This window comes from Syngnathus floridae, chromosome 20 (assembly GCF_059516105.1).
Source record: "Syngnathus floridae isolate MCC-2025c chromosome 20, RoL_Sflo_1.0, whole genome shotgun sequence".
Lineage (NCBI taxonomy): Eukaryota > Metazoa > Chordata > Actinopteri > Syngnathiformes > Syngnathidae > Syngnathus > Syngnathus floridae.
Window position 1 is genome coordinate 244,794 of NC_142432.1, and position 22,708 is coordinate 267,501.

General features: G+C 51.3%; 3 protein-coding genes across 14 annotated transcripts in view; 2 read left to right on the plus strand and 1 right to left on the minus strand.

The window, feature by feature from the left end:
- The window catches only part of rnf32 (ring finger protein 32), a 39,240-nt gene extending 23,373 nt beyond the window's left edge, over window positions 1-15,867 (plus strand). For all 9 annotated transcript variants that reach the window (XM_088362964.1, XM_088362962.1, XM_088362970.1 and 6 more), the window contains one exon: window positions 14,527-15,867. The gene's annotated coding sequence lies outside the window, so the exon portion shown is untranslated. The remainder of the gene's footprint in view (window positions 1-14,526) is intronic.
- Window positions 109-17,680, minus strand: lmbr1 (limb development membrane protein 1). 4 transcript variants are annotated; one of them, XM_088362960.1, is made up of 17 exons: window positions 17,404-17,676; window positions 15,676-15,748; window positions 15,461-15,500; window positions 15,098-15,237; window positions 14,519-14,622; window positions 10,105-10,231; window positions 9,946-10,014; window positions 9,817-9,881; window positions 9,580-9,652; window positions 7,905-7,982; window positions 7,075-7,151; window positions 6,893-6,970; window positions 4,034-4,110; window positions 3,803-3,893; window positions 3,116-3,182; window positions 1,713-1,874; window positions 109-1,623 (listed from the first exon to the last, which is right to left on the minus strand). In XM_088362960.1, the coding sequence occupies exons 1-17, from the start codon at window positions 17,464-17,466 to the stop codon at window positions 1,538-1,540; spliced, it is 1,470 nt and encodes a 489-aa protein (XP_088219086.1). In that variant the 5' UTR covers window positions 17,467-17,676; the 3' UTR covers window positions 109-1,537. The 4 variants fall into 4 exon arrangements, 2 of the variants coding, with proteins under 2 accessions (XP_088219086.1, XP_088219087.1); XR_015854579.1 differs by lacking the exon at window positions 109-1,623 and adding an exon at window positions 2,145-2,331 and having other exon boundaries at window positions 1,730-2,064; window positions 17,404-17,680; XR_015854580.1 differs by lacking the exon at window positions 109-1,623 and adding an exon at window positions 2,145-2,331 and having other exon boundaries at window positions 1,730-2,081; window positions 17,404-17,680.
- Window positions 17,360-22,666, plus strand: nom1 (nucleolar protein with MIF4G domain 1). The gene is made up of 11 exons (XM_088362959.1): window positions 17,360-18,744; window positions 18,808-18,911; window positions 19,164-19,359; window positions 19,431-19,754; window positions 19,876-19,986; window positions 20,242-20,400; window positions 20,501-20,622; window positions 20,681-20,813; window positions 21,142-21,273; window positions 21,542-21,651; window positions 21,854-22,666. Exons 1-11 carry the CDS (start codon window positions 17,911-17,913, stop codon window positions 22,017-22,019), a joined length of 2,391 nt encoding a protein of 796 aa, XP_088219085.1. The 5' UTR covers window positions 17,360-17,910; the 3' UTR covers window positions 22,020-22,666.
- Window positions 22,667-22,708: the final 42 nt, after the last annotated feature.

A 22,708-nucleotide genomic window follows, 5' to 3' on the forward strand; every position in this document is an offset into this window, starting at 1 on the left:
CGGTTACAGATAGGGTGGAAAGAAAGGCAAGGATGTCGTATCGTTCAATTAGCCTCGCTATTGTTTGTGCTATTGACGTATCGGAGTCTGAGTGCATCACAAGGGCGATATGCTTCAACCTTTATTTGCAAACACAACAAATAAACACGCACAGCTGACTGAGAAACTCTTTTAAAAAAAATACATTCACAAAACACGTAACCCTCCTCGCTCGTCCCCTTTGCATCTGATCATTTGTAGTTTCCAAATGGCACGACTCTACTTGACCAGCAAAAGTATTTCAAAAAGCAGATCTTTGGTCCTCTTTTGCACTTCACATCCAATTTGAGCTGCATATTTAACAAAGTAGTCCCTGCCTCAAACAAATTGCATTACAGTATGCACGCACGCACAGACACACGTTCCCACGCACACACACACACACACAACTTCCTTTTTTGACATCACGAGTCGTCATGACAACACATCCTTAGTATATGACACCGTAATGGGTCAGCGGCTTTTACAGGGCTGCCGGCTGGCGACCGTTTCTATGACAACATTGACGGCGAAAAGAAGAGGGAGGGAGGGAGAGAGGGAGGGAGAGAGGGAGAGAGAGAGAGGGAGAGAGGGATGGCGCGTCGTACGTCGCTGGCTTCAGTCTAACCTGGCGAGGATCACAGTGGAAATGTGGAAGAGCGACTCAAAGAAGGAAAAAGAAAAGACGCCACCTTTAACGCTAAGCCCGAAGAGACGGCGGGCTCCTCGTTTAAGGCATTTCCGGTGCTTCCGCGGACCGAGGGTGACCCATTGACGCCAGTCCAAGCTGCACGCCGTTTTTGTGCATTTGATTGCTTGCTTGCTTGCTTGCTTGCTTGGAGGCAAAAAGAGCTATAAAGAAAAACATCCTATATACAAGTCAATACAGAAACAGACAGTGCCCTTTTTAGAGAGGGGACGTGTGTGTGTGTGTGTGTGGGGGGGCGAAATAGTCCAAAATGTAGAGCACCTAAATAGTTCTATCCAGTGACATCATCTGGCTCAATTTTCCATTTGATACCATTTTGAATCGATCCTTTTTGTTTTTTCTTTCCTATGGAAGGCTTTGCTGATGCGGCCAGTTTTTTTTCCTTTGTATCTGATATCAGTGGCATAGTTTTGCGACCAGAAAGGGAATAGTAACGCTCGTCGGGCACATTTGCATGGGGATTTGGCCTGGTTGCCGCCTCCTGGTTTTGTTGTTCAGGTGTACAAAATATTGGAGCCAGCCAGCCAGCCCATTTTTTGGGGGCCGCTTCATTGGCCCAGACAGTGCAGCATTGGGATCCACCTGATCTAAACTTGACCACTTGGTGGAAACCTGGCCAAAGAGACCTTTCTCCATCTCACTCCTCAGCCTCTTCTGGGCTGCGTCCCAACTCCCATAAAGTAGTTTGGGGGCAGAATGTCACAAAGGGCCCTCCGCTTTCATTTGATGGCACTCGGGTTCATGGAGTTACCGCCGATCCCTTCCCTTCCCTTCCCTTTCCCTTCCCTTCCCTTCCCCCCGTCAATCCTTTCACAGAGTCTTCTGATGGCCGTTGGCCGAAAGCTTGCCCGATTCCGGGTCCGTGGGGCTGTGCGACAGTTGCAATTTATCCAGACCTGGCCAGGGATAAGAGATAAGGGATGAGAGACATTGCATGGAGTGGCGGCGGCGGCGGCGGCGGCCACTGTCCAGTGTAACTTCTTACCTAAGGCCTTGAGGAGTTCCTCCCGCACGGCCGAGGTGAACTTCCTCACCAGACACAGCGTGGTCACCACGGCAAACAGCATGTTGTACGACAGGACGATGTAGAAGTTCCCCAGCCAGTTGAACCGCCCGAAATCGCCCAGCAGATCGAACCTGGTGATGCCTGCCGACAGAAAAGCCCAGTCGGTGGCGGCGGCGGCGGCGGCGCACGTGATTAACAGCCTCTGCGCTGCTTTGGAAATGGGCGAGTTGGAGGTGACTAAGCACTGCAGTTACGCAGGAGGACTCATCGGCCCACAAAGAGCTGCTTGGGACTAATGAAGGTGCGGTCGGTCTCGTTCAAACTTGGCATCCTGGCGAAAGTGGACACCTTGATGAGGAAAGTGGGTCATTACACGAGGCTGGTCTTCATTGGCCGTGACCTTGGACTCACTTAGGAGGCACGCTCGCAGAACTATCTTTCTTGAGCAGAAGCGCTCCAATAACGTTTCCTCTCCGTCATCCGAATGCAGAAATGAGACTGACTGAGGGAGGGAGGGAGGGAGGGAGGGAGTCGTGTGACATCTTCATAGCCTCTCTGGTCAAATGGATTGGCCGATCGATTGGGTGTCTGCAAAGATCTATTTACAGCCACAGTAAGCACTTGGGAGGCATCAAGGACCTTTAACAAAATTGCCTGCCTGATGATGGGGGACCCCAGCCCATAGAGCTTAGCGCCGTTGACTTTCTGATTCTTTTGGCCTGACCGCCAATTCATTTCAACTTGCTGTGGAAATCTAACGGTAGGATAAAAGACCACAGTCAGGCCCCACCCCCACCCACCAATCTTTTCTTTCTTTCTTTTTTTTTTATATTCTAGAATTTTACTCTTTGACTCAATCTCGGGCAATGGACTTCTTTTGACAAAGCACAACCTGTTGATATTTTGTAACGCTTCCAAGTGAGTCACCGCATGCGCTCGCTCACTCACTCACTCACTCACTCACTCACTCACTCACTCACTCACTCACTCACTCACTCACTCACTCACTCACTCACTCACTCACTCACTCACTCACTCACTCACTCACTCACTCACTCACTCACTCACTCACTCACTCACTCACTCACTCACTCACTCACTCACTCACACATATTATTTGAACAGCTGTGCTTTGCACTCAGCATGTTTATTGGTACCTTTGTAATGTGAAGTCCCGCCTCTGTAAATATTTCTTTCTTTCTTTCTTTCTTTCTTTCTTTCTTTCTTTCTTTCTTTCTTTCTTTCTTTCTTTCTTTCTTTCTTTCTTTCTTTCTTTCTTTCTTTTTGTTCGCTCGTTCGTTCCAGCACTCCTTTCATTTGCAAGGTCACTTTGGGAAGCATCAGGAGAATTGAAGTGTGACTGAAAGAAAAGTGTAACTCACCTAATGTCCTGGACATCACCGGCAGAGCTGAACTCAGCACCAGGATGGACACGCAGCATCCGATAATCTACCAAACAGGACCGACAGATGCATTAGTCATAACTAAGCGTCTTCAAATCAATTGACAACTCATTGATGTCACTTTGACTCATGGATTGATGTGCTCATCGGTAGCAAACAAAGCGGGGCGGGCAGGCGGGCGGGCGGGTACTAATTGACGTGGCCACACACATGCTCGCTCGCTCGCTCGCTCACTCGCTCGCTCGCAGCACTTGATGCTTAAACGGGCTTGGCATATTGTACAGTTGGTGCCTGTGAAGTTGCTCATTACCAGGTTCTCTGTCCTTTCACCGGAGCCTTGCGGCTAGTTAACAAGCCTCACCACTCCCAAACTCATTACCAAGTGAATAGGTGGCACTATGGCCCAAAGGAACCCACATCCTCTTGGAGGTGGAAAAACAACAAAAAAACAATTCCCACCCTCCGATGTACAAGAAAAGAGCTTGCACTTTGACAGTGTTTGCGCAGCCCACAAACAAATATTGGAGCCATCGACGAAAGCCATTCAGAGGCTCGGAGGAAAACATTTGGGAGCGGTGGGAGGGAGCAGATGAAACGGACCTTTGGAACATTCTCAGCACCCTTGCCCCCACTTCACCCTGACCCCCGACCGAGCCTGCTTTTTACCGTTGTCATGGTTGTATCATCCTTCCTGGGCGTCAGGCCCTCAAACAGGCGCAGGCTGTAGAAGCCAACCACAGAGGAAGCCATCAAATAACTGCCGACAGTCAAGGAGAAACAAGGACAAAATGCCCAAAACCAATCCGGTTTTTATAAAAGAGCGGCGCACAGCGTGTCTTCCGGAAGGTGTCCGGGGGGGGGGGGGGGGCGCGGCAGCAGCTACAGCGGGAAGGATACAACATGAGGATGATCTCCAACACGGCCTGGACTGCACCAAAAGTGGACAGAGAGGTGTTCCCGATGCCTCCTCGCTCCTGGAAAGGAAGGAAGGAAGGAAGGAAGGAAGGAAGGAAGGAAGGAAGGAAGGAAGGAAGGAAGGAAGGAAGGAAGGAAGGAAGGAAGGAAGGAAGGAAGGAAGGAAGGAAGGAAGGAAGGAAGGCACAAGAACTGGATCAGTCATTGTAACATCAGCAATCAAAAACATGCGCGCAATTTAGGTGCAATTGACATGCACGTGAGTTCCTCGCAAGAAGATAAATGCGGTGAAATCAGATACGGCCGACTGAAAACGTCAACAGAAATGAGAATGTGCCGAACCGGAAGATTGTGCAAAGTAAAGTTGCGCCCACCGCAAAGAATCACCCCCCCCCCCCACTTGAGTGGCGAGCCAATCAAAATCATGAATGGAACAAGATGAAAGAGGTTCCTTTTCAAATGGCGGGCCTGTCGTACAATATGTCAACAGGTGTTTAAACAAAAAAAAAGAAAATCTCTTGCTTCAACTGAGCGTTGGGTCGGCGAGCGTGCCAAAAACATAAAAACAACACAACCAATAATCCAGCGCCACCACCGCCACCGAGGCTTTTCAAAAAAAAAAAAATAGACATCCATAGCCTGCATTGCTCCAGCCAGTCACTTGCTAAATATTTGCTTTTTCATTTGCATTTGCTCTTTGGGAGGAACACTGGACAAGCAATTCACACGGATGAAAAATAGAATGACATCTTTGAGCATACCTACGGCTCGGAATGTCCATCCGTCCGCCCGCCCGCCCGCCCGCCGGGTAGAATTATGAGCTTTATGAGGTGCCAAATGACAGCTTGCATAAAAGTCCAGCTCATGGCAGGCAGGGCAAATTCACGTCTGACTTAGGCTTCACAGGTCCAACTTTTCGATTATTCTTTCTAATTATGTTTTATAGCTTTCGAGCCACCTTGAGTGTCATTATCTTGATTTGTTTGGTGGAGGGGAGGGCAGGTTGTTTCATGCCTTTTTATGCAACTGTCATCCCTTGTGAGCTCGCTGCAGAGCCATCCGTGGTGCAGTGCTGTTACACGGGGAATTAGCAGACATCATGTGATGTCATTTATTAATGGAGGGAGACGGGAAGGAGACGGGAGGGCAGGAGGGAGGGAAGCTTGCGTGTGCGTGTGTGTGCGCGCGCATATGCCGAGGACAGCAAAGTTTCTTTCGAGCCGTCTTTTGGGCTGATGATGGGGTCAATGGGGGCAGGTGGCTTAGGGCGGTGCGTACATTTGGCACTCGTCACGTCGACGCGTTGTTTGCCGACAACGCCGAGGTTCGGGCTACTAATGTCATCTGTTACTTTGTGCAAAAAGGCATCAGTAGCGCTCGACGTTATCTATCCGCTCGCTCGCTCGCTCGCTCGCTCGCTGTGTGATTTACGAGAGCGGGAGCCGTTCCAAATGCTCCTCCGCACCATCATTCGCAGGGGAGAAGATTTGTGTTATCTGCCTCGTCAGAGCTTCTCAAATTTATGACGGCACAATTTGTGACTGAGTGACATTTGATTTCACTGATGCTATCTAGAATGCTTTGCAATGTGACAGTGAAGTCAAACGCTAAATTGCTAGATGGTATCAAGAGCGCCTCCGCTGGCTGGCCAAGTAGCCCACTTGAGTAACGAGCGCTCGCTGGTTGTCGCATTGTGGAGCTCGGGCTGGCCGTGTCGCTATGACGTCAGCAACCATGCCAGGAAGGGAGGGGAGGGGAGGGGAGGGGAAAGGAGGAGTTGAGCCCGCAGCTAATAGTCCACTTAAGGAAATACAGTGTCAAGTGTTGGACTAGCCTGCAGTAAGAATTTTATTAGCCGCTCTTAGTGCTTGTTCATCAGGCTGTAAAACAAGGTGTCCTTTGACAGACTTTCCTCCGCTTCCTCCTCTCGCCCTGCGTCCACCTGCTCGCTCGCCCGCCCGCCTGCCCGCCCGCCCTCTGCTTCATCATCGCCGCTAGCGTCATGGCGTTTGGCTGTGTCGCCCGCTCAGCATGGGTTGTCGGGAAGGCAAACATTGACAGGGCAATTCCATTGTGCTACATAACAATCAGCCACATTTGACTTTCCCACAGTCCGGATCTCTTTGACAACGCACTCTCTCGGCCTCTTTACATCATTTAGAGCCGCAGGTAAAACGGGCAAAAGTTTAAGGACACGCCTCTTCACTGATGGCTTGCATCCTTTGGAGGAAAAATGTTCCATTCCGTGTCAATCAAAAGGCAATGAATACTTTACAAGCGGCTTGCAGATGTTCTTCAAGATGTTTGTGCCTGTCCGTAAAGCGAATAGATGGAGAAATCCGACGCACGATGTTGCCCCGGCCGAGACAAGAATGCGACCGCTCGCGCACACGCACGCGCGCGCGCACACACACACACACACTTCTGTCAGTGTAGATGAGAGCAGATAAGGGCAGTTTAACACACACGGCATGTTAGGCGACGATGAAAATCTTCCTCCCGAGCTAGCGCGGCTCTTTCAGCCGTGGCGGACTTGAGACGTGCCGCCGCGTGCGTGCGCGCGCGCGCGCTGCCTTTTTCTTTTTGCAAGTGCTGCGACGTGCCTCTCAATGAGCTTCCAAAACAAAAGCCAAAAGAAGTCGGGGCCCCGATTAACATCTGCCTGAGGCTTTTCTTCCGAGCGCGCACCTGAGCATATCCGGAATTTGATTGATGAAGGTGGCGGGTCAGATAGGACCGCTTCCCCATTTTGTGCGTGTGAGGGAGGCTTAAAAGGTGTCACTTTGGCCAAACGCCCGAGCGCTCGTCTCGCTCGTTGAAAATAGCGGAGAGGCAAAGTACCGTGGAACCCTTGGGCATGGCCGTCTCGTCCACCAGAAGGTAGAGGATGTTCAGCGCCACCAGAAGAACTGAGATTGTCTGAGGACACACACAAATGAAAAGGCTTTAGACGATCATGGGCACCATGGCGCCATGGGCACCATGGGCATTGGGCTTAACCGTCGGTGGGCGCACGCGCTCACCGTTCCTGCCAGAAGGATCAGCATGACAATAGGATACAGCAAGTTTTTCTCCCAACCGGACGCTTGCTTTCTTCTCTCTGGAGAAAATGTCAAGTTTCAAACCATCATAAAGGGATTAAATCAACACATCCTCAAAACGTTTGTAACTATCTTAACTGGATCCCACCCAGTTCCTCGCCCCTGGCTGGATCCTTAATTCATTGACGGACCAAACCTAAAGCTTGGCATATCGTCGGAGGTGTGTGGTCCACTCTTATCAAAGCCAGCCAGCCAGCCAGTCAGTCAGCCAGTCAGTCAGCCAGCCAGCCTCTACCGCTTTAATGAGCGGGTGGCGCTCCTCATCACTTTGAGATGATACGGAGCGAAGGGAGGACGGATATTTTGCGGGCTGACACCTTTACGCAGCGGCCGAGCGTCACGGGTCACGTGACGAGCCCGGTCCGTATTGACTGGCCGGCCGCGCTCAATTTGCGACCTCGTCGCTCTTTCTTCTCAAAGTGCGCAAGTTTGCCAGCTGCACTTTATAAGCGCCATCTTTCTAAATGAATGACATCACTAAAAGGCTGGCTACAGTCTCAAGTTTGCCAATATCCCTAAGTGCCCCCCCCCCTGCTGCTGTCAGCCTGCTCCCCAAAAGCCTCATTTATAATATCCTAAAATGGATGCAAAATGATCAGGCAGCTCTGGTCCACGTCCAAATGAGGGAATTAAAAGCAGACGGAGAGAAAGGGAGTGCCGGTCAGCAATACGTATGTTCCCAAAAGAAAAGAGAAAAAAAGTCCCACTCTATTCAATTCAAACTCAGCCGTGTCACAAAAATACGTACGTACCCAGTTTATTCTTCATGTTTCTGATGCTGTCCAGTTCTTTCGTGAGTTGATGAGAGAAGCCCGGTCGGGTGGACGACCCTAACCGGCGACACAAAAAACACATTTGAGCACATCATTGACAGTGAACGGGATCCAATCCACCTCTCGACATTTCTCATGTGCTTTCAAAAGCCAGCAAACACCAAAGTCATTGTCACGGAATCTTCCCGCGTATTATTTGCGGCCCCCTCGGCGCGGCGCGGCGCGGCGCGGCAGACCAGTGCTTCGTGGGATGTCCTTAATAGCCGACAAACGACGCAAACAAAGGGCGCTACGGTCTCGTCGCCAAGCAGTAATGGAGCCTTGGCACCGTGTCAACCGCAGTAGTGACGTCATTCAAGTTAAATATATCTTGCCTTCGACTAGCAGACTGACTTACAGCCAGGCGCAAACGCTGAGCCAGGCTTCCGGCGGCCCGAGTCATGCCACCTAACCTCGCTAACCTTCGGGAGAAGGACAGAGGGCGGGGGGCGGGGGGGGATATGCAAACGAGCACGCCGAGGCAAGGTCGTTGTGTCGCAGAGCATCTGGACCGAGCGAGCGAGCGAGCGAGCGAGCGCTGTTGTCTGTACGTCACACTTTCAAGGACACCACATTTCTTTTCAATATTCTCCCAAGCAAATCTCCGTTATGTTGAATTTCAAACATGCGCTACGAGTGAGCCAAAATAAGATTGATTTGCTCTCAAGTGGCACCGTAGTTGTCCCGCCCGCCCGCCCGCCCACACGCTTGGCACGGCTCGGACGTGCATCGTCACTAAACAAACGCTTGGCCTGATGCGGCTCGACGGTGCGTATCTGTCAACACAAAACGGAGGCGGCGAGACCTGCGCAGTGTGTCACGTGAACTTTCCCCGAACTGCGTTTTCCACCAGAAACTGAGCAAAAATGGAGTGGCGGACGGACGGACGGACGGACGGAGAGGCTCTTTTCAATAGATCAAACGGCTCCCGATAAGACGGAGATTGCAATTATTCTGTGGTTTGCTTCAAAGCGCGGGCGGCCGCGCGCAGCGCTCAGGTGGCGGTCGTCATCCCGTTTGAAAAGAGCCGCTATCGCGCCCGTCCATCTCCCGTACCTCCCTGGCTGGTGTGAAAAGACTCTTGCTTGTACTCTTGGTTTTCGCGCTTGACTTGATATTAAAGTCGCTTTTGGAAGGGGGCCAAAACTTCCTGCCTCTTTTCAAGGAATTTGCAAACATAAGAAAAGGAAATGCAGGTGACCGGGCACACCTTCCCAAACTTCCTCCACTTTCGCTTTGTAGCAAAGTCGACGAGGGAGGGAGGGATTTAGGGAGGGAGGGAGGGCGCGGCAGGACCTCCGCCCCGTCTTCTTTATAGATTTCAGTGAAAAGTCAATTCAAACATTTTTTCTTGGTCTGAGAATGACAACGAAGAAGAGGGCCTTTGCCACCAGAGGCTGATTTGCCCTCAATCTGAGCGGGACACCAGCACACGCGTGTGTGTGTGTGTGTCACCGCGCCTTCCCCGCTAATTGATTCCAGCGCAGTGTGCTCCATCACAGCCAATAGGGCCGCCCTCCCTCCCTCCCTCCCTCCCTCCCTCCCTCCCTCCCTCCCTCCCTCCCGCCCTCCCGCCCTCCCGTTTAATGTGCCAACACGTCTCGGACAGACGTACCGTTTAATCTCCTCTGAAGGGCTTCCTCTTGCAAATGGATGCAGTAAATCTGCTCATCCAGGTCCTCCAGGATCTGAAGAGTGAAGGAGAGGAGATGGAAATGGCTTCTAGTAATTAGGCCCCAAGTGGGACGGGAAAGATGAGCGCCGCTTGCTGACGTATTTGTAGTCCGCGGATGGATTTGTAAGGAGCCCGGAGAGAGACGAGCAAAATGTGCAATACGCCGCCGCGACCTACCGTCGGCTTGACAAGTAACTGGCCCATGACGGCGAACATCCGGGACAATCCCACCGGAGTGCACACTAGCAAGCAAAACAAATTAGACGGTTCCAAAAGATCAAGTGAGGAGCATTTGAAATGGCTTACTGAGTAAAAGCAGCCCTCCCATCAGTGAAATACACGAGTACAGGTAGGGTAAGTAGAATTCCCACAGGTCTACGGGGAGAGAGAGAGAGAGACAGAGAGAGTGAGAGACAAACGTTCCGGTGCTCGACAAGCCATTGAATTTGTGGCGAGCGCTCGTACCATAGAGCGACTCCATACTGGCCGCGTCGTTGTCGATCAGCGCCGACGCCACCCACACCATGCCCAAGATGAGCAGAGCCAGCAAGAAGAGCATCACAAAGGTCTCCAAAATGCGCGCCCTAATACCCTAAAGTGCGCAAAAAGAGCAAAGGTCTCGCCACAGCTCTTAAACCGTTTGTTTGGAAACGGGCCTGACCTTGACGTCCCGTTTCCTCTCGTCACGCCACACGCGCGACATAAAGGCGGCCCGTGATTGCGTAAAACGCCACACGTATTGCTGCGCTCTGGAAACGGGGCATTGGCAGAGGTTGAAATGAAAAAAGAAAGGCTAGGGAGGGGTGCCAGGTCAGCTACTGTCTGCGATCCAGAGCAGGCCTCCCTCCCGATCGCCCTCCCTCCCTCCCTCCCTCCCTCCCATCTGGGCCCGATTAGGAGCTCCCCTAGCACCGTTGTATCCTGGGCGGCACAGACGGCGGGATTTTGGGCTAATTTGGCTTTTCCGGGTCACAAACCGCTGAGTGGTTCATAAAGTCTACCTGTTCACACAGAGCCACGCTGTCTAGCGCCGCAAGATAGATGTCAGCTTGGTGGGTAACAAGGGCGGGGGGGGGAGCAAAATTGGCCGCACATGAGCAATTTGTTCGCGGCTAAGAGGGATGGCGCTATGGCGGCTGCTCAGCATTGGCCAACCAACAAAGGGGCTCTCCCTTTGACAGCGCTAATCGGCAGCTAACAGTTTGCAAATGAAATCGGGCCCACTCTGGCATCTTTCAAATAGCCCGACGCCGCAGCCCACGCAATTTGACTGATCTCGCCTTTCATATGCCGCTGAATGTGAGCTAGGTAAATGCTCTAACAATCCGGGCAATGGGGCAGCTAGGGTTGCAAATTCAAAAGGTGTTGCAGAAAGCGCATCTCCCTGCCAGGAGAGTTGAGGGAGCGCAATGCTTTCAGGTCCGCTCTTAAGGAGCACCGAGCGCTCCACCTTAAGAGTTGCTATCCTGAAGGTGTATTTCTTCCCTTGAGATAGATGGGCTGGCTCTCAATCATTTATAGGCAGGCAGGCAGGCAGGCAGGCAGGCAGGCAGGCAGGCAGGCAGGCGTTCAGATCATTTAGGGCAAAGGCAACGCTCGTCACCTCCCTCGCTATCATCTCTGCTCTGGTTTATTCTTGTCGCAGAGCTTTCAGCCGGGAAGGCGAGTGAGCTTTCATTTTAAACGGTGCTTTATAAATAGGCAGGTCCCGTCAAAAGAACTGTCAACTGCCGGAAGGCATCAAATAAAGAAATAAAAGACACTGAAAGTTTCTATTCTCAACGTTCTAATTGTGTAGCTTTGGGCTAAATATAGGCCCTCTGAAATATTCAGCACGCCCTGAAGCCGCTTGGCTCGTGCTTGAACTGGAGCCACTTTCGAGAAACACAACACAACACAACATGACGTGCACTGTGCACTGTCATATCTGTGACGTGAATGTGTGTGGCTATAGGAGGCGGGCGGGCTCAAGCGGGTGGGGCCTAGCCAGGGAGTCATTGAGAATGCAGAGTTGGCGCTTGTGCTAACTAAGAGAGGGAGAAAAGGCCCCCGCCAGATGCCCGGGGACCTTATTAGCGAGCGCGTGGTTGAAGGGCCGCAATGACCGCTGCCGTGTGGGGAGACGCAAAGCAGAGGAGAGGAGAGGCCAGAGCGGGCCGGCCGGCAGGCAGTCAGTCGGTCGGCCGGCCGGCCGGCCGGAGCAGCAGCTATGGCGGCGCCTTCTAAGGCTTCTCCTCTGTTACGACGCGAGGCGCATGGAAAATAATCAGCCTCACGTCGTATCGTTCAAACAAATGGTGTTTACGGTGGCCACAAAATGACCGCAAGCACAACATTTCCATCCACGCCACGCCACGCCACGCCACGCCACGCCACGCCATCTATGCCATCCATTCATCAATCAAAGCTCGCACTTCTAAATGACGAAATACGGCAGGTCGTAAACTGACGAGCCCTTGTATATTGTCTGCCTTAATGACATCTTAATTAGAAAAAAGAAAAAAAAAGAAGCTGCTACACGGTTCAGAAAACAACGTCAATCGAGGTGGAGGGGGGGGAAAAAAAACTTGAGCAACTTGCTTGTTCTTTTTTAAATTCCCGGCTGGAGCTAATATGTTCCCATGGCAACCCACATTGCAACGGACAGCTTTAGGGAGACATTGTGACCTCAAAGGAAGGTATGCAAACAGCGCTTTCTGTTCCCGGCCCAAAGAAGGCCTGGGAAAAATGTCTGCATGTGCAGCAGATTTGAAATAAATATCCCAGCCCCCATTGTGGAGGCGCAACAAAGAGCACGAGTATCTTAGTAACACCGTGCGCACACACGGGCTCGGGCTGATGGGCTTTGCTCGCTCGCTGAGACGTTCTCCTGCCCCCCCCCCCACAATAAACACACTCCTCCTCATCATCAGCTTAGGATGAGATTGATGAGGAGTTTCTTTAACGGCCAGATGAAACCTGTTGGCCCTCTGCTGGGTCAGTCAAGGGGTCAGACTGATTGCAACTCATTTCAGGATCAAACACATTTCCACACGGCGGCCAGGTCTTATTTGTAACGCGCCACTTTCTCGCGCTTTCAAAAATCATCAGTGGAACCTTGAAAGTGGAGCGGGATGCTAGTTCAAGAACAACTGAATGATCTTTTAATGATGGATACCACTCCACTCCACTCCACTTCATTTTGGATCACAAATGACAAACAGCCCAGGTTAGCGCTTCAAAGCGTAACGATGTGCGTGCTTGTGCGGGCCTAGCAGCTTGTTTCTAGTAAACATAGCTCCGAGAGATTCCACTCGTCACGTCTGCAAATGAAAGCGTTTGGTTAATTTCGGGAGATAAATACACTTTGTCGGAACACGCCCGTCGTGCCGTGCCCTCTTCTGGCGGTCGCGAGGTGACCGAAATTCAGTCGAAAGATCAAATTGCGAGTCATAAATCGATTGCGGCCATAAATCTTGAAAGCATTTTCTTCCTGAAAAATGACAAACATGGAATTCTCAGTGGCTGGATGATAATGTGTTATTTCCAAAAAAAAAAAAAACCCGCTGAACCCAAGATTGACCTGTGAGCGATGCAGCTCCTCTGCGAGGATTTGAGTACCGGCCGTAAAAGGGGGAGACATTTTACAGCAGCAAATAAAGCTCGGATCATAACATCACAAGTCAGGACCCTTAGGCCGCTCCGATTCATCCACAATTTGGACAATTTGTTACACTATGAATCACCGAGCTGACACCGCCACCCGACAACGAGCTGAACAGTTAAATCGGTACAAAAAAGGAAAGAAAACTTCCGCATTTCCATCTTTTTCTCGCTGCCGCGTCTTTTAGTGCGTCGTCAAAGGCCACATGAAAAGGCGGGCCCGGCCCGCGACATTAGCTGCCAACTTCATCGCTGGCTTCATTTCCGCACTCAAAAGGGAGCTGCTGCTGCTGCTGCTGCACGAAGGCCGCTTTTCTTCTTGCCATTATTTATGCTTCCAATGGTGGTCGGGGAAAAGGTTCCTGCACTGGCAAATCCCTTTAATCGCACTTGTGAATTGTATTCTTCCTCCTTGTTTTTTTTTTTATTTGACTAAAAAAAACAAAAATAAGCATGACTTTGACTTTTGGGGCCTCGATATATATTACACGGACGATGCGGGAGCGAGAAAGCAGACGAAAAGGCAAAGAGGCCCTCCCTCCCTTCCCGTTTCCCACACTGACCAAATTGCGCCTAAACAAACGCGGCAGCCTGGCGGCTGACCTGGCCTGGCGGCTGGCCTGGCCTGGCCTGGCCTGGCGGCTGGCCTTGCCCGGCGGCTCCAGTACGTAGCCATTTTTATGTCCTTTTTGACGCCAGGCAGGAGAGACATAACGCAGGGGCCTTTCAAACGGGATGGAGGTGTATTAAAAGTCCATTTTTTTCCTTCCATTTGGCAAGCTTCTATTGTGCTGTCGTGCGTGTTGCTGCCACTTTATGGATGCTTGGAACACGAGCCCCCGGCCACCCCCCGTCCTCCACCCACCAGGGTGGGGTGTAATCAATTAAACTAGGAAGTTCGCCGAGCCTTACAACTCGATTATTAGCCTCTCCTTTTGAAGTTTTATTTTAGGAGGTTAGCGGGGAGGCTTTTTTTTTGGGGGGGGGGGGGCGGGCGACGAGGAATCAGGCTTTAAATCAGTGGGGCCGAAGCGGCCGCGTTGAAGCGGCCTTATTGCGAGGCCTTGTCAGGATGTGGCGCGGGGCAAAGACCAGATTCCCACTTTCATGGTTAATGAGCTTTGGGTCAGCGGCGCAAGTCAGCGAGAGGGCACGCAACCAGGCACCTGCTGCTGCTGCTGCCGCCGTTTACTGTACATGCAGAAATGTGATTTTTTTTTTTTTTCTTTCCCCCTACCTTTTTAGATCCAGCAAAGCCCTCCGACTCCAAGAAGAAATAGGCGAAGGGCATCAGGACAAAGAGGCAAAGGTTGGAAAAGAGCGACACCAGATTCCACAGACCTGGAGAAAGTCAAGTGATGGCAAATTCATTCTTCACACAAGTACATATCTCTATAGAATCTGAATTTAGTTTGACCTCTGTGGATTGCAAGATTCACACTCCCCTTTCAATGAATTGTGAAATGACACCCAATATCTAAAATTGACGATGAGCCTTGATGGCAGCCTGAGACGGACGGGTGGCATATGGGATGGACTCACACGCCCCCTGCTGGCCATTGCAGCACAGAGCAGATGACATGACAGCTGGCCCTCCGGGAGGTCCGATCCATCGGTCGGTCAGTCAGTCGGTCAGTCAGTCAGTCAGTCAGTCAGTCAGTCAGTCAGTCAGTCAGTCAGTCAGTCAGTCAGTCAGTCAGTCAGTCAGTCAGTCAGTCAGTCAGTCAGTCAGTCAGTCAGTCAGTCAGTCAGTCAGTCAGTCAGTTTGAGAGCACAGTTGAAAGGTGTTTGTCAAGCAGAAGCGATGCACACTGACCGTGGATGAGGGAGCCGTTAAGCCACTGGATGTAGTAGTTCTTGGGAAAGGACAGTAAGATCTCGTTGCTGATGATGGAGAAGGGCAGCAGGAAGACGGCGCCGCCCGACACGGCCAGCGTGAACGTGCACAAGTACAATCTGGGGGGAGGGGTTAGGGTTAGGGTATAGGGTTAATATTTTCCTTCAAATACAACTTTGTGTTACTGTATGCTTCTCAGAGATCAAAACAGTCCCCCCCCCCCCCCCCCCTCCTTTATTTTGCATGATTCTGGGACTGCACACCCTTCTGCTTGAAATTTGCTCCTTACTAAATTTGGACCATATTTCTATTGGGAGTGTGTGTATACAATGAAAGACTCACGATATTCTGTTGACAACAGCATCTTCGTCCTCGTGGTCATCTAGAAAACGAGAGCGCATTTTCACACATTTCTTTGTGTTTTACGGCAGCGTCATGCTGCCTCCCGCCGGTCAGTCTTGGTACTACAACAGGTTTTCGACTGAACACCAAATTGTGCGTTTTTCACTCATGTATGGGGCCACGATGACAAATCGGTGCTTCCAAGATACACTTACCCGTCTTCCTTCTGTATCGGGTGATGATGACGTAGGAGACAATGTAAAGTACCGCAAACAGGAGGAAGCATATCTGAAACGGCAACGTGAAGAAGATTTATTGGTGGTGGGTGGTCACTTTGTAAATGCGCCTTGACCACTTTCAGAACACGTTGACTCGTGCAAAAGTATAAACAAGCTATTCATTTCAAAGCCGGCGTGGCCAAGGGTGTTTATTTAGTCCGCTGCAAAAAGTACCTGGCGTTAAATGAGGGTCATGTGTTTAGCAGGAGTCTGCCTCTTTTGTTTGGAGAGAAGACTTTTGCAAAGTTACTTTCATCACTTCTGACTCGATTTCAAATGGTCATCATATCCTATGACTGTATAGCTCTGACTAAAGGGGAACAAAATCTTTATGACATTAATTAGGCCAACACACATGCTTCTCACTCATAATGTGTTTGTGGAGATCTTGTGTATGCCGACGGACAGGATCCCGTTCCACATTCCCTCCTCCTCCTGTGACAGAGAGCGAGACGCCACTAATAGAAAGTCGAGAAGCTGCGACTTCAGCGCTTGGCACTGTGTCAGCATCACGACATGACTCAGCCTGTGCGATGCCGCCAAAAAACACCGGGGGGGGGGGGGGGGGGGACGGGATCGGGTGCGCAGAGCTGATAAAGCTGAAAGAAGAAAAACAAAAAAGGACAACACCCTGGCCTGGGCTGGCCTGGGCTGGCCTGGGCTGGCCTGGCCTGGGCTGGCCTGGCCTGGCCTGGCCTGGCCTGGGCCTGGCCTGGCCTGGGCTGGCCTGGGCTGGCCTGGGCTGGCCTGGCCTGGCCTGGCCTGGCCTGGCCTGGGCTGGCCTGGCCTGGCCTGGCCTGGCCTGGCCTGGGCTGGCCTGGCCTGGCCTGGGCTGTCTACATGCGGGATAGTCCACACAGGGGCATGGAGTCGTAATGGAAGTGGAGATGTGCAGATACACTTTTAGCTTTTTCACAATATGAGCCATTTTGTTAAGTCACTTTCCACACGGAACACTCAAGCGATACTTGTACCATGGCGGGCGGCTATTGAATTTTGTACTCTTATCCCATCAGTTGATGTGATCCACATTGATTTTGCATTGTTCAGGTGAAGGACAGGGATCGCCATCCTCACATTCTACTGTAGTAGCTGTGACTTAGTGGAAGGATTCTACAGTAACATTAGTCTGCGCTAACTGTTTCTTATATATATTCTTATATATATACCGGTGACAATCTGATTACTGGCTGTAATCCAATTTCTGTGACGATATGGACACAGTCATGGGAAAGACAACAAACTTGAAAGTTATACATATATATCAGTGTCATGTTGAGCAACTGTGCAGTGCAATACTCGCTTAAAATGAAATTGCTGTCATTCCTAAATGATTAATTAGCCGTTGAGTTGTGTATGTTACAACACAATTATTCTTTGTTGTGCTTCGCATTACATCATACGTACTTTCCTGTTATTAGCAAGCTATTACATTTAGAATGAAAACAGGTTCTTCCATTCCATTGTGAGTGCCTGCTGGAATGTGAACGTCACCGCCCAAAAGTCAAATCAAATTAAGTACCGAGTGAACATGTTGAAATTGGGAAGTTAAGGCCGGTCTATGTGACAGTTTCAGCTATTTAGCATTAGCCCCCCCCCCCCCTCCTTTTAATTATGAGGACGTCGCTAGCCGCCTAGCGGTCGCTTAGCCGCTTCCGTACTCACAATGTACTCTCGGACTTGACTGTGGAAATTCTGCTCCCTGATAGTAACATCGTCTGCTTCCATTCTTCATATTGCAAAATTTCCAGAGGGGCTCCAGACTCCACTACATCGTAGATCAAAGTGCTCAAGGTCTCCCACGCTTTTTTTCTCTCTCTCTTTCTCGTAACCCGCCGTGACTGGATAAAAAGAAGCTTAACGTCGGAGGAGTAGGGAGCCCGCTTGGAGGTGAGAGAGAGAAAAAAAAAGAAAAATACAAAATAATCGACGTCATCACTAGGCGCCGATCCCCCTGGCTGTACCGGAAGCACAATATCACGTGATACTGTCCGCGTGGATCGCGCGTGTACGCGTTCCCTGCTTTTAATCGCCGTAATTTTGTTCTCATTTATGTTTTGGCTTCCTAACATCATCGTCAGGGAATGTTAGGGTTTTAGAATAGATGTTAGCACTTTTGCATTGCATTTTGAGCACGTTTAGCGGGTACGTAAACATTAGCACGTTGGGGCCATGAAAGGCAAATGGAAGTCGCGGGGCAATGGCAAAAACAAAGGCAGCACCGTGTTGCAGAAGTACATGGTGGCGTTGGACGAGTTTGTCAAAAGCAAAAGTGGCGCCGAGGGAACAGAGGGTGGCGCCCAGGGAGCAGAAGATGACGCCGCCTTGAGGTCGGTCAATCGGAAAAGCAGGAAGGAGCTGCGCAAGGAGAAGCGAAAGTTGAAGAAAGCCAGGATGAAAAATCACTACGAAGGTCAAAAGACAAATCTGCCGAGTGGCGATGCCGAACAGGCTGTAGCATCTCATGAACAGAAGGCAACGGGTGGCAACCAGAAGGTCCGAAAAGGGCCCACAACGAGTGCAAAGAAACAAGAAAAGCCCAAAGTGCCACCTAAGAAAAGCAACAAGCTTCAAGAGTCAAGGAAGAAGGCACTTTTGGAGGCCAATGAACAGGAGGAGCGTGAAATAAAGAAACTCGAGCGCTATTTGAAATTAAACAAGAGGAAAAACAAGAAAAGCATACCTCAGTCATTTGTGGCTGACGGTCTGGACTACATCCTGGGTGCTCTCCACTCGGGCAGTTTGGCCACGGGGGCGTACGACAGCGACGACAACATGGACCTGGCCAAGGACAACTTTGAACGGCTGGACGAGGACAATTCAGATGAGGACTTGCCGAGCGAAGGAGAAGACTCAAAAGATGAGGAGGAGGAGGAGGAGAAGGAAGGGGCGCATGAAGTAGCGAGCGAAGAAGAAGAGCCCGTGGACGAGGACCTGGACAACGAGAGTGACCCAAGTGACAACGATGAGCAAACAGAAGAAATGGCAGAGCCCACTTCCAACATTGTGAGTTCACAGTACATGTTAAGATCATCATGTCGTTGATTGTGATGGAAATGCTTCATTTAGGCAAAGGGCAAGTACGTGCCTCCTCACCTGCGTGACGCCGGAGGAGACCAGCGCAAAGCAGAGTTGGAAAAACTGAAGAAGAATGTTAAGGGCCTTGTCAACAGGTAACAGCCAAGATGGTGCAAAACTTGACCGATGGAAATGCGCGCTCGCTGAATTAAAGACGACCGCAACTCCAAGAATCCGCCCGCCAAAGTAAGAATGTGCCTTTGGCCTGAGCGCAAAAACGGAAAGTCGATGTGATGATATCGGAGGCTAGGCGCTGCTACTTGATGTGGGTTCAGCCGTACCTTCTCGGGAGGTTCATTAGAAATTTGGGCGTGCTTTCGACGGACTGATTTGGGTGTTTTTTTTAGGCTGAGCGAGCCCAACGTTGCGTTGATCAGCCGCCAACTGGACGCGCTCTACATGAGCCGCAGCAGGAACGACATGAACGAGACCTTGACGGAGGTGCTGCTGGCCGCCTGCGTCACGCCCGCGCTGATGCCCGACCGGCTGCTGATGGAGCACGTCCTGCTGCTCAGCATCCTCCATCACACCGTGGGTTTGGAGGTAGGCAGCCAGCACCAAAACAACTGCTTCAAAGCAGCGGGCGGCCAGGCGCTCAGGAACTCGCATTCCAGGTCGGAGCCCATTTCCTGGAGACGGTCGTACGCCTTTTCCACGACACGTACGAGCGGCCGAGCGAGGGCAAGGAGTGCGACAACCTGCTGGCCGTCGTGGCGCATCTCTACAACTTCCAGGTGGTGCACTCGCTGCTCATCTTTGACATCCTGCGCCGCCTGCTGGCGGCGTTCTCCGAGAAGGACATTGAGCTGGCGCTGTTGGTGCTGCGCAACGTGGGCTTCTCGCTGCGGAAGGACGACCCCCTGGCTCTCAAGGAGCTCATCGCCGAAGCCCAGCGCAAGGCGGCCGACGTCGGCAAGAAATTCCACGATCGAACCAGAGTATGTTCACACCCAAAGCCAAGTGTATTTTGTCCGCCTAACGGAAGCCGGCCGGCCGGCCGACCGACCGAGTCGGTTGCCAGGTGCCTTATCTATCCGCTTAACACGTCGACATTTGTAGGTGCGGTTCATGTTGGAGACCATGCTGGCGTTGAAGAATAATGACATGCGCAAGATTCCGGGCTACGATCCCGAGCCGGTTGAGAAGCTCAAGAAGCTGCAAAGAACTTTGGTGGGTGAATTTCTAAAGCAAAAAAACCCAAAACAATTCCTATCCTTGACAGTGATTCACTGCATTCGTCACAGATACGTACAATAATGTTGTCGGTTTTTGTAGTTCACTCTTTAGCCACCAGGCAGCGACAAAGAGCTGCCTTTACAGACTCCCTGCAAATTGGCTGGCGGGAGGGCGGGCATGATTACAAAATCCGTCTTTTGGGACAGTTGCTCCTCCGGATGACTTTTTTTAAGCGCTGAATGTTTACAGATCCAACGCAACACGGCAGGCGGCGACCTGAAACTGCGGGTGTCCCTGGACAACCTGCTGTCGGCCGAGCAGGTGGGCCGCTGGTGGATTGTAGGCTCGTCGTGGAGCGGAGCCCCCATGATTAGCGAGCAAGCGAATAAAAGCGTCGGTGAAGGACAGGTGAGTGAATTGTGCCCTTTCTGATTGAATTGGGGGAGAGAAAAAAACCAACCACGTGTCAGCCGCCTTTGTCATTTTTTGTATTCGTTCGCTGTTTCAGTTCAGCGCTAAAGTTCTGGAACTGGCCCGAAAGCAGCGGATGAACACAGAGGTCCGAAGGAACATCTTCTGCGTGCTCATGACCAGCGAGGACTATCTGGATGCGTTTGACAAGCTGCTGAGGTGCGTTGGATTCTTACGAGGTTGTCTGGACGTTGAAACCTCTTTGCGTCGTGTGAAGGATGGGGCTGAAAGACAAACAGGAGCGGGAAATCGTCCACGTGCTGATGGACTGCTGCCTGCAGGAGAAAACCTTCAACGGCTTCTACGCCGTGCTGGGAGAGAAGTTCTGCGCTCACGACCGCCGCTTCCAGGTGGCCGAGACGTAGCTTAGCGAAACCTCACATTGAGGTCCCGTGCGATCGTGTCGCTTTCGCGGCCCTCAAAGGCATCAAAGTGCCGAGCCGTCGAGTGCTAATCAGTCTGCGTGCGAATCGTACTCATCTCCTCTGTGCGCTGGGATCTTCTCGCACCCCTCAAACTGTGACCGCAAACAACACTACTTCCTCCACGGCCCGACCGCATCGGCCACCGCCACTTTATTGTCCTTCTGAAAGAGCGCGCCGGGAACGTTTGCGTTTCGCGCGCCGGCTCGTTAGCTTTCTCCTCATTGCTTTTGACACTTGCCGTGTTTTTCCACAGATGACCTTCCAGTTCAGCCTGTGGGATAAATTCCGGGAGCTTTCCAACCTTCCCGCCAGGACTTTTAACAATTTGATCCAGCTCGTGACGCGCTTCCTCCAGAACAAGTGCTTCTCGCTCTCGCTGTTCAAGGTAAGGAAGCTGGAGAGAATGTTTTCTATACTATGTACAAAGGGCTCAAGTGTGTTTGCTTCAAGCTCTTTATTGTATTTAAGCAAACCACGTAGCTTAATGCTAACACATAATGCGAAATAGCTGAGAGCGGCTCACAAAACTAGCATAGTTCCATTACCGACCGGAGCCGTCGGAATGCAAATTGTGTGCTAATGGGTCAAGCCTTAATGGGGCTCTGCGCTCTACTGGTTCCCGTGGTCACACAGGTGTGATTTTGGTGTTCTAGGTGATTGAGTTTGGAGAGCTGGACAAGCCCAAGGTGCGCTTCCTGCGCCAAGTCCTGACTCGGCTGCTCACAGACACCGAGCCTGAGGATCTTGCCGGCATTTTTTCAAGGTGAGAGAGAGCTTGCTGCTTTGCTAACTCTAACAGCAGCAAAGTCAGGGGGAGACAACTTGTTACTATAGTCACGCATGAAGAAAAAAAACCGACATTTTCTTTCATTCGTGCATGCGTGCGTGCGTGCGTGCGTGCGTGCGTGGAGATGGTTGTGCTATTCATAATGGTGGACCGGATCATCCCTTCATTTGTTGTCCAGGATTTCTGGAATTCCCCAACTGGGAATGCTGCGCGAGGGCCTGAAGCTTTTCATCAGCCACTTCCTGCTGAAAAGCGCCGGGCCGCAGGATGCCGCCGCGCTGACGGAGCGGGCTCGCATCGCCGTCAAGGCCATGGAGGCCAAAGAGGCCAAAGTCAAACTGTAACTCCAAACAAAACGAGGAATATAGTCGTCATTCAAATAGAAAATTTGGCCATGTTGACGTACTAGCTAGGTTGTGGCCGCTGAGACTTTATACGGGTCGAGAAAATGTGTCATCAAATCCAAACCTTTTTATTCGTGGCTGTAAATGATGACCGACCGCTTTGAAGCGCAGTGTGAATAAGTGACACGGCGTGACTAAGCGCCCGCCGAGGTGTATACAGTGGGATCAATGGGCTCACTGTGTGCACTCCACACACTGACTGACTGACCGACCGACCGACCGACCTTTGCGCGGCAGCCTTTACCTGCCTGCCTGCCTGCCTGCCTGCCCGCCCGCTCGGCTCGGCTCCGGTCTGACCCGGGCCTGAACTCGTAGCCGCCGAGGCAAACACGGCGAGAAGATAAACGCTGGCCGGCTGGCCGGCCTCACTAAACAGCCTGTGACAAAATAATCCAATTGACCCAATTTTATATTTCCTGGATCGAAAAAGTCTGCACACCCCTCTTGCAATGCCTGGAGTCATCCGTTTGTCGTTGCGAGACTGGGACAAGTCAAACTGTTTTCGTTGAAATGATATTATATGTTGATCTATGTTCCCAATTACAATGGTCAATTGAGTCTCAATAGAAAGTGTTTGTTTTTTTGAACAGCGTGTCTCAATGCAAGTCCATTGGTGGTGCGGCGCGAAA

Excerpts from the sequence above, each read along its gene's own strand:
- lmbr1 (XM_088362960.1), bottom strand. The coding sequence starts at position 17,466 with ATGGAAGCAGACGATGTTACTATCAGGGAGCAGAATTTCCACAGTCAA. Across the intron at positions 15,749-17,403 it reads GTCAAGTCCGAGAGTACATT|ATATGCTTCCTCCTGTTTGC; the intron begins GTGAGTACGGAA and ends TTGCCGTTTCAG. Across the intron at positions 7,152-7,904 it reads AAACATGAAGAATAAACTGG|AGAGAAGAAAGCAAGCGTCC; the intron begins GTACGTACGTAT and ends CATTTTCTCCAG.
- nom1 (XM_088362959.1), top strand. The coding sequence starts at position 17,911 with ATGAAAGGCAAATGGAAGTCGCGGGGCAATGGCAAAAACAAAGGCAGC. Across the intron at positions 19,360-19,430 it reads ATCACACCGTGGGTTTGGAG|GTCGGAGCCCATTTCCTGGA; the intron begins GTAGGCAGCCAG and ends CTCGCATTCCAG. Across the intron at positions 20,814-21,141 it reads CTCACGACCGCCGCTTCCAG|ATGACCTTCCAGTTCAGCCT; the intron begins GTGGCCGAGACG and ends GTTTTTCCACAG.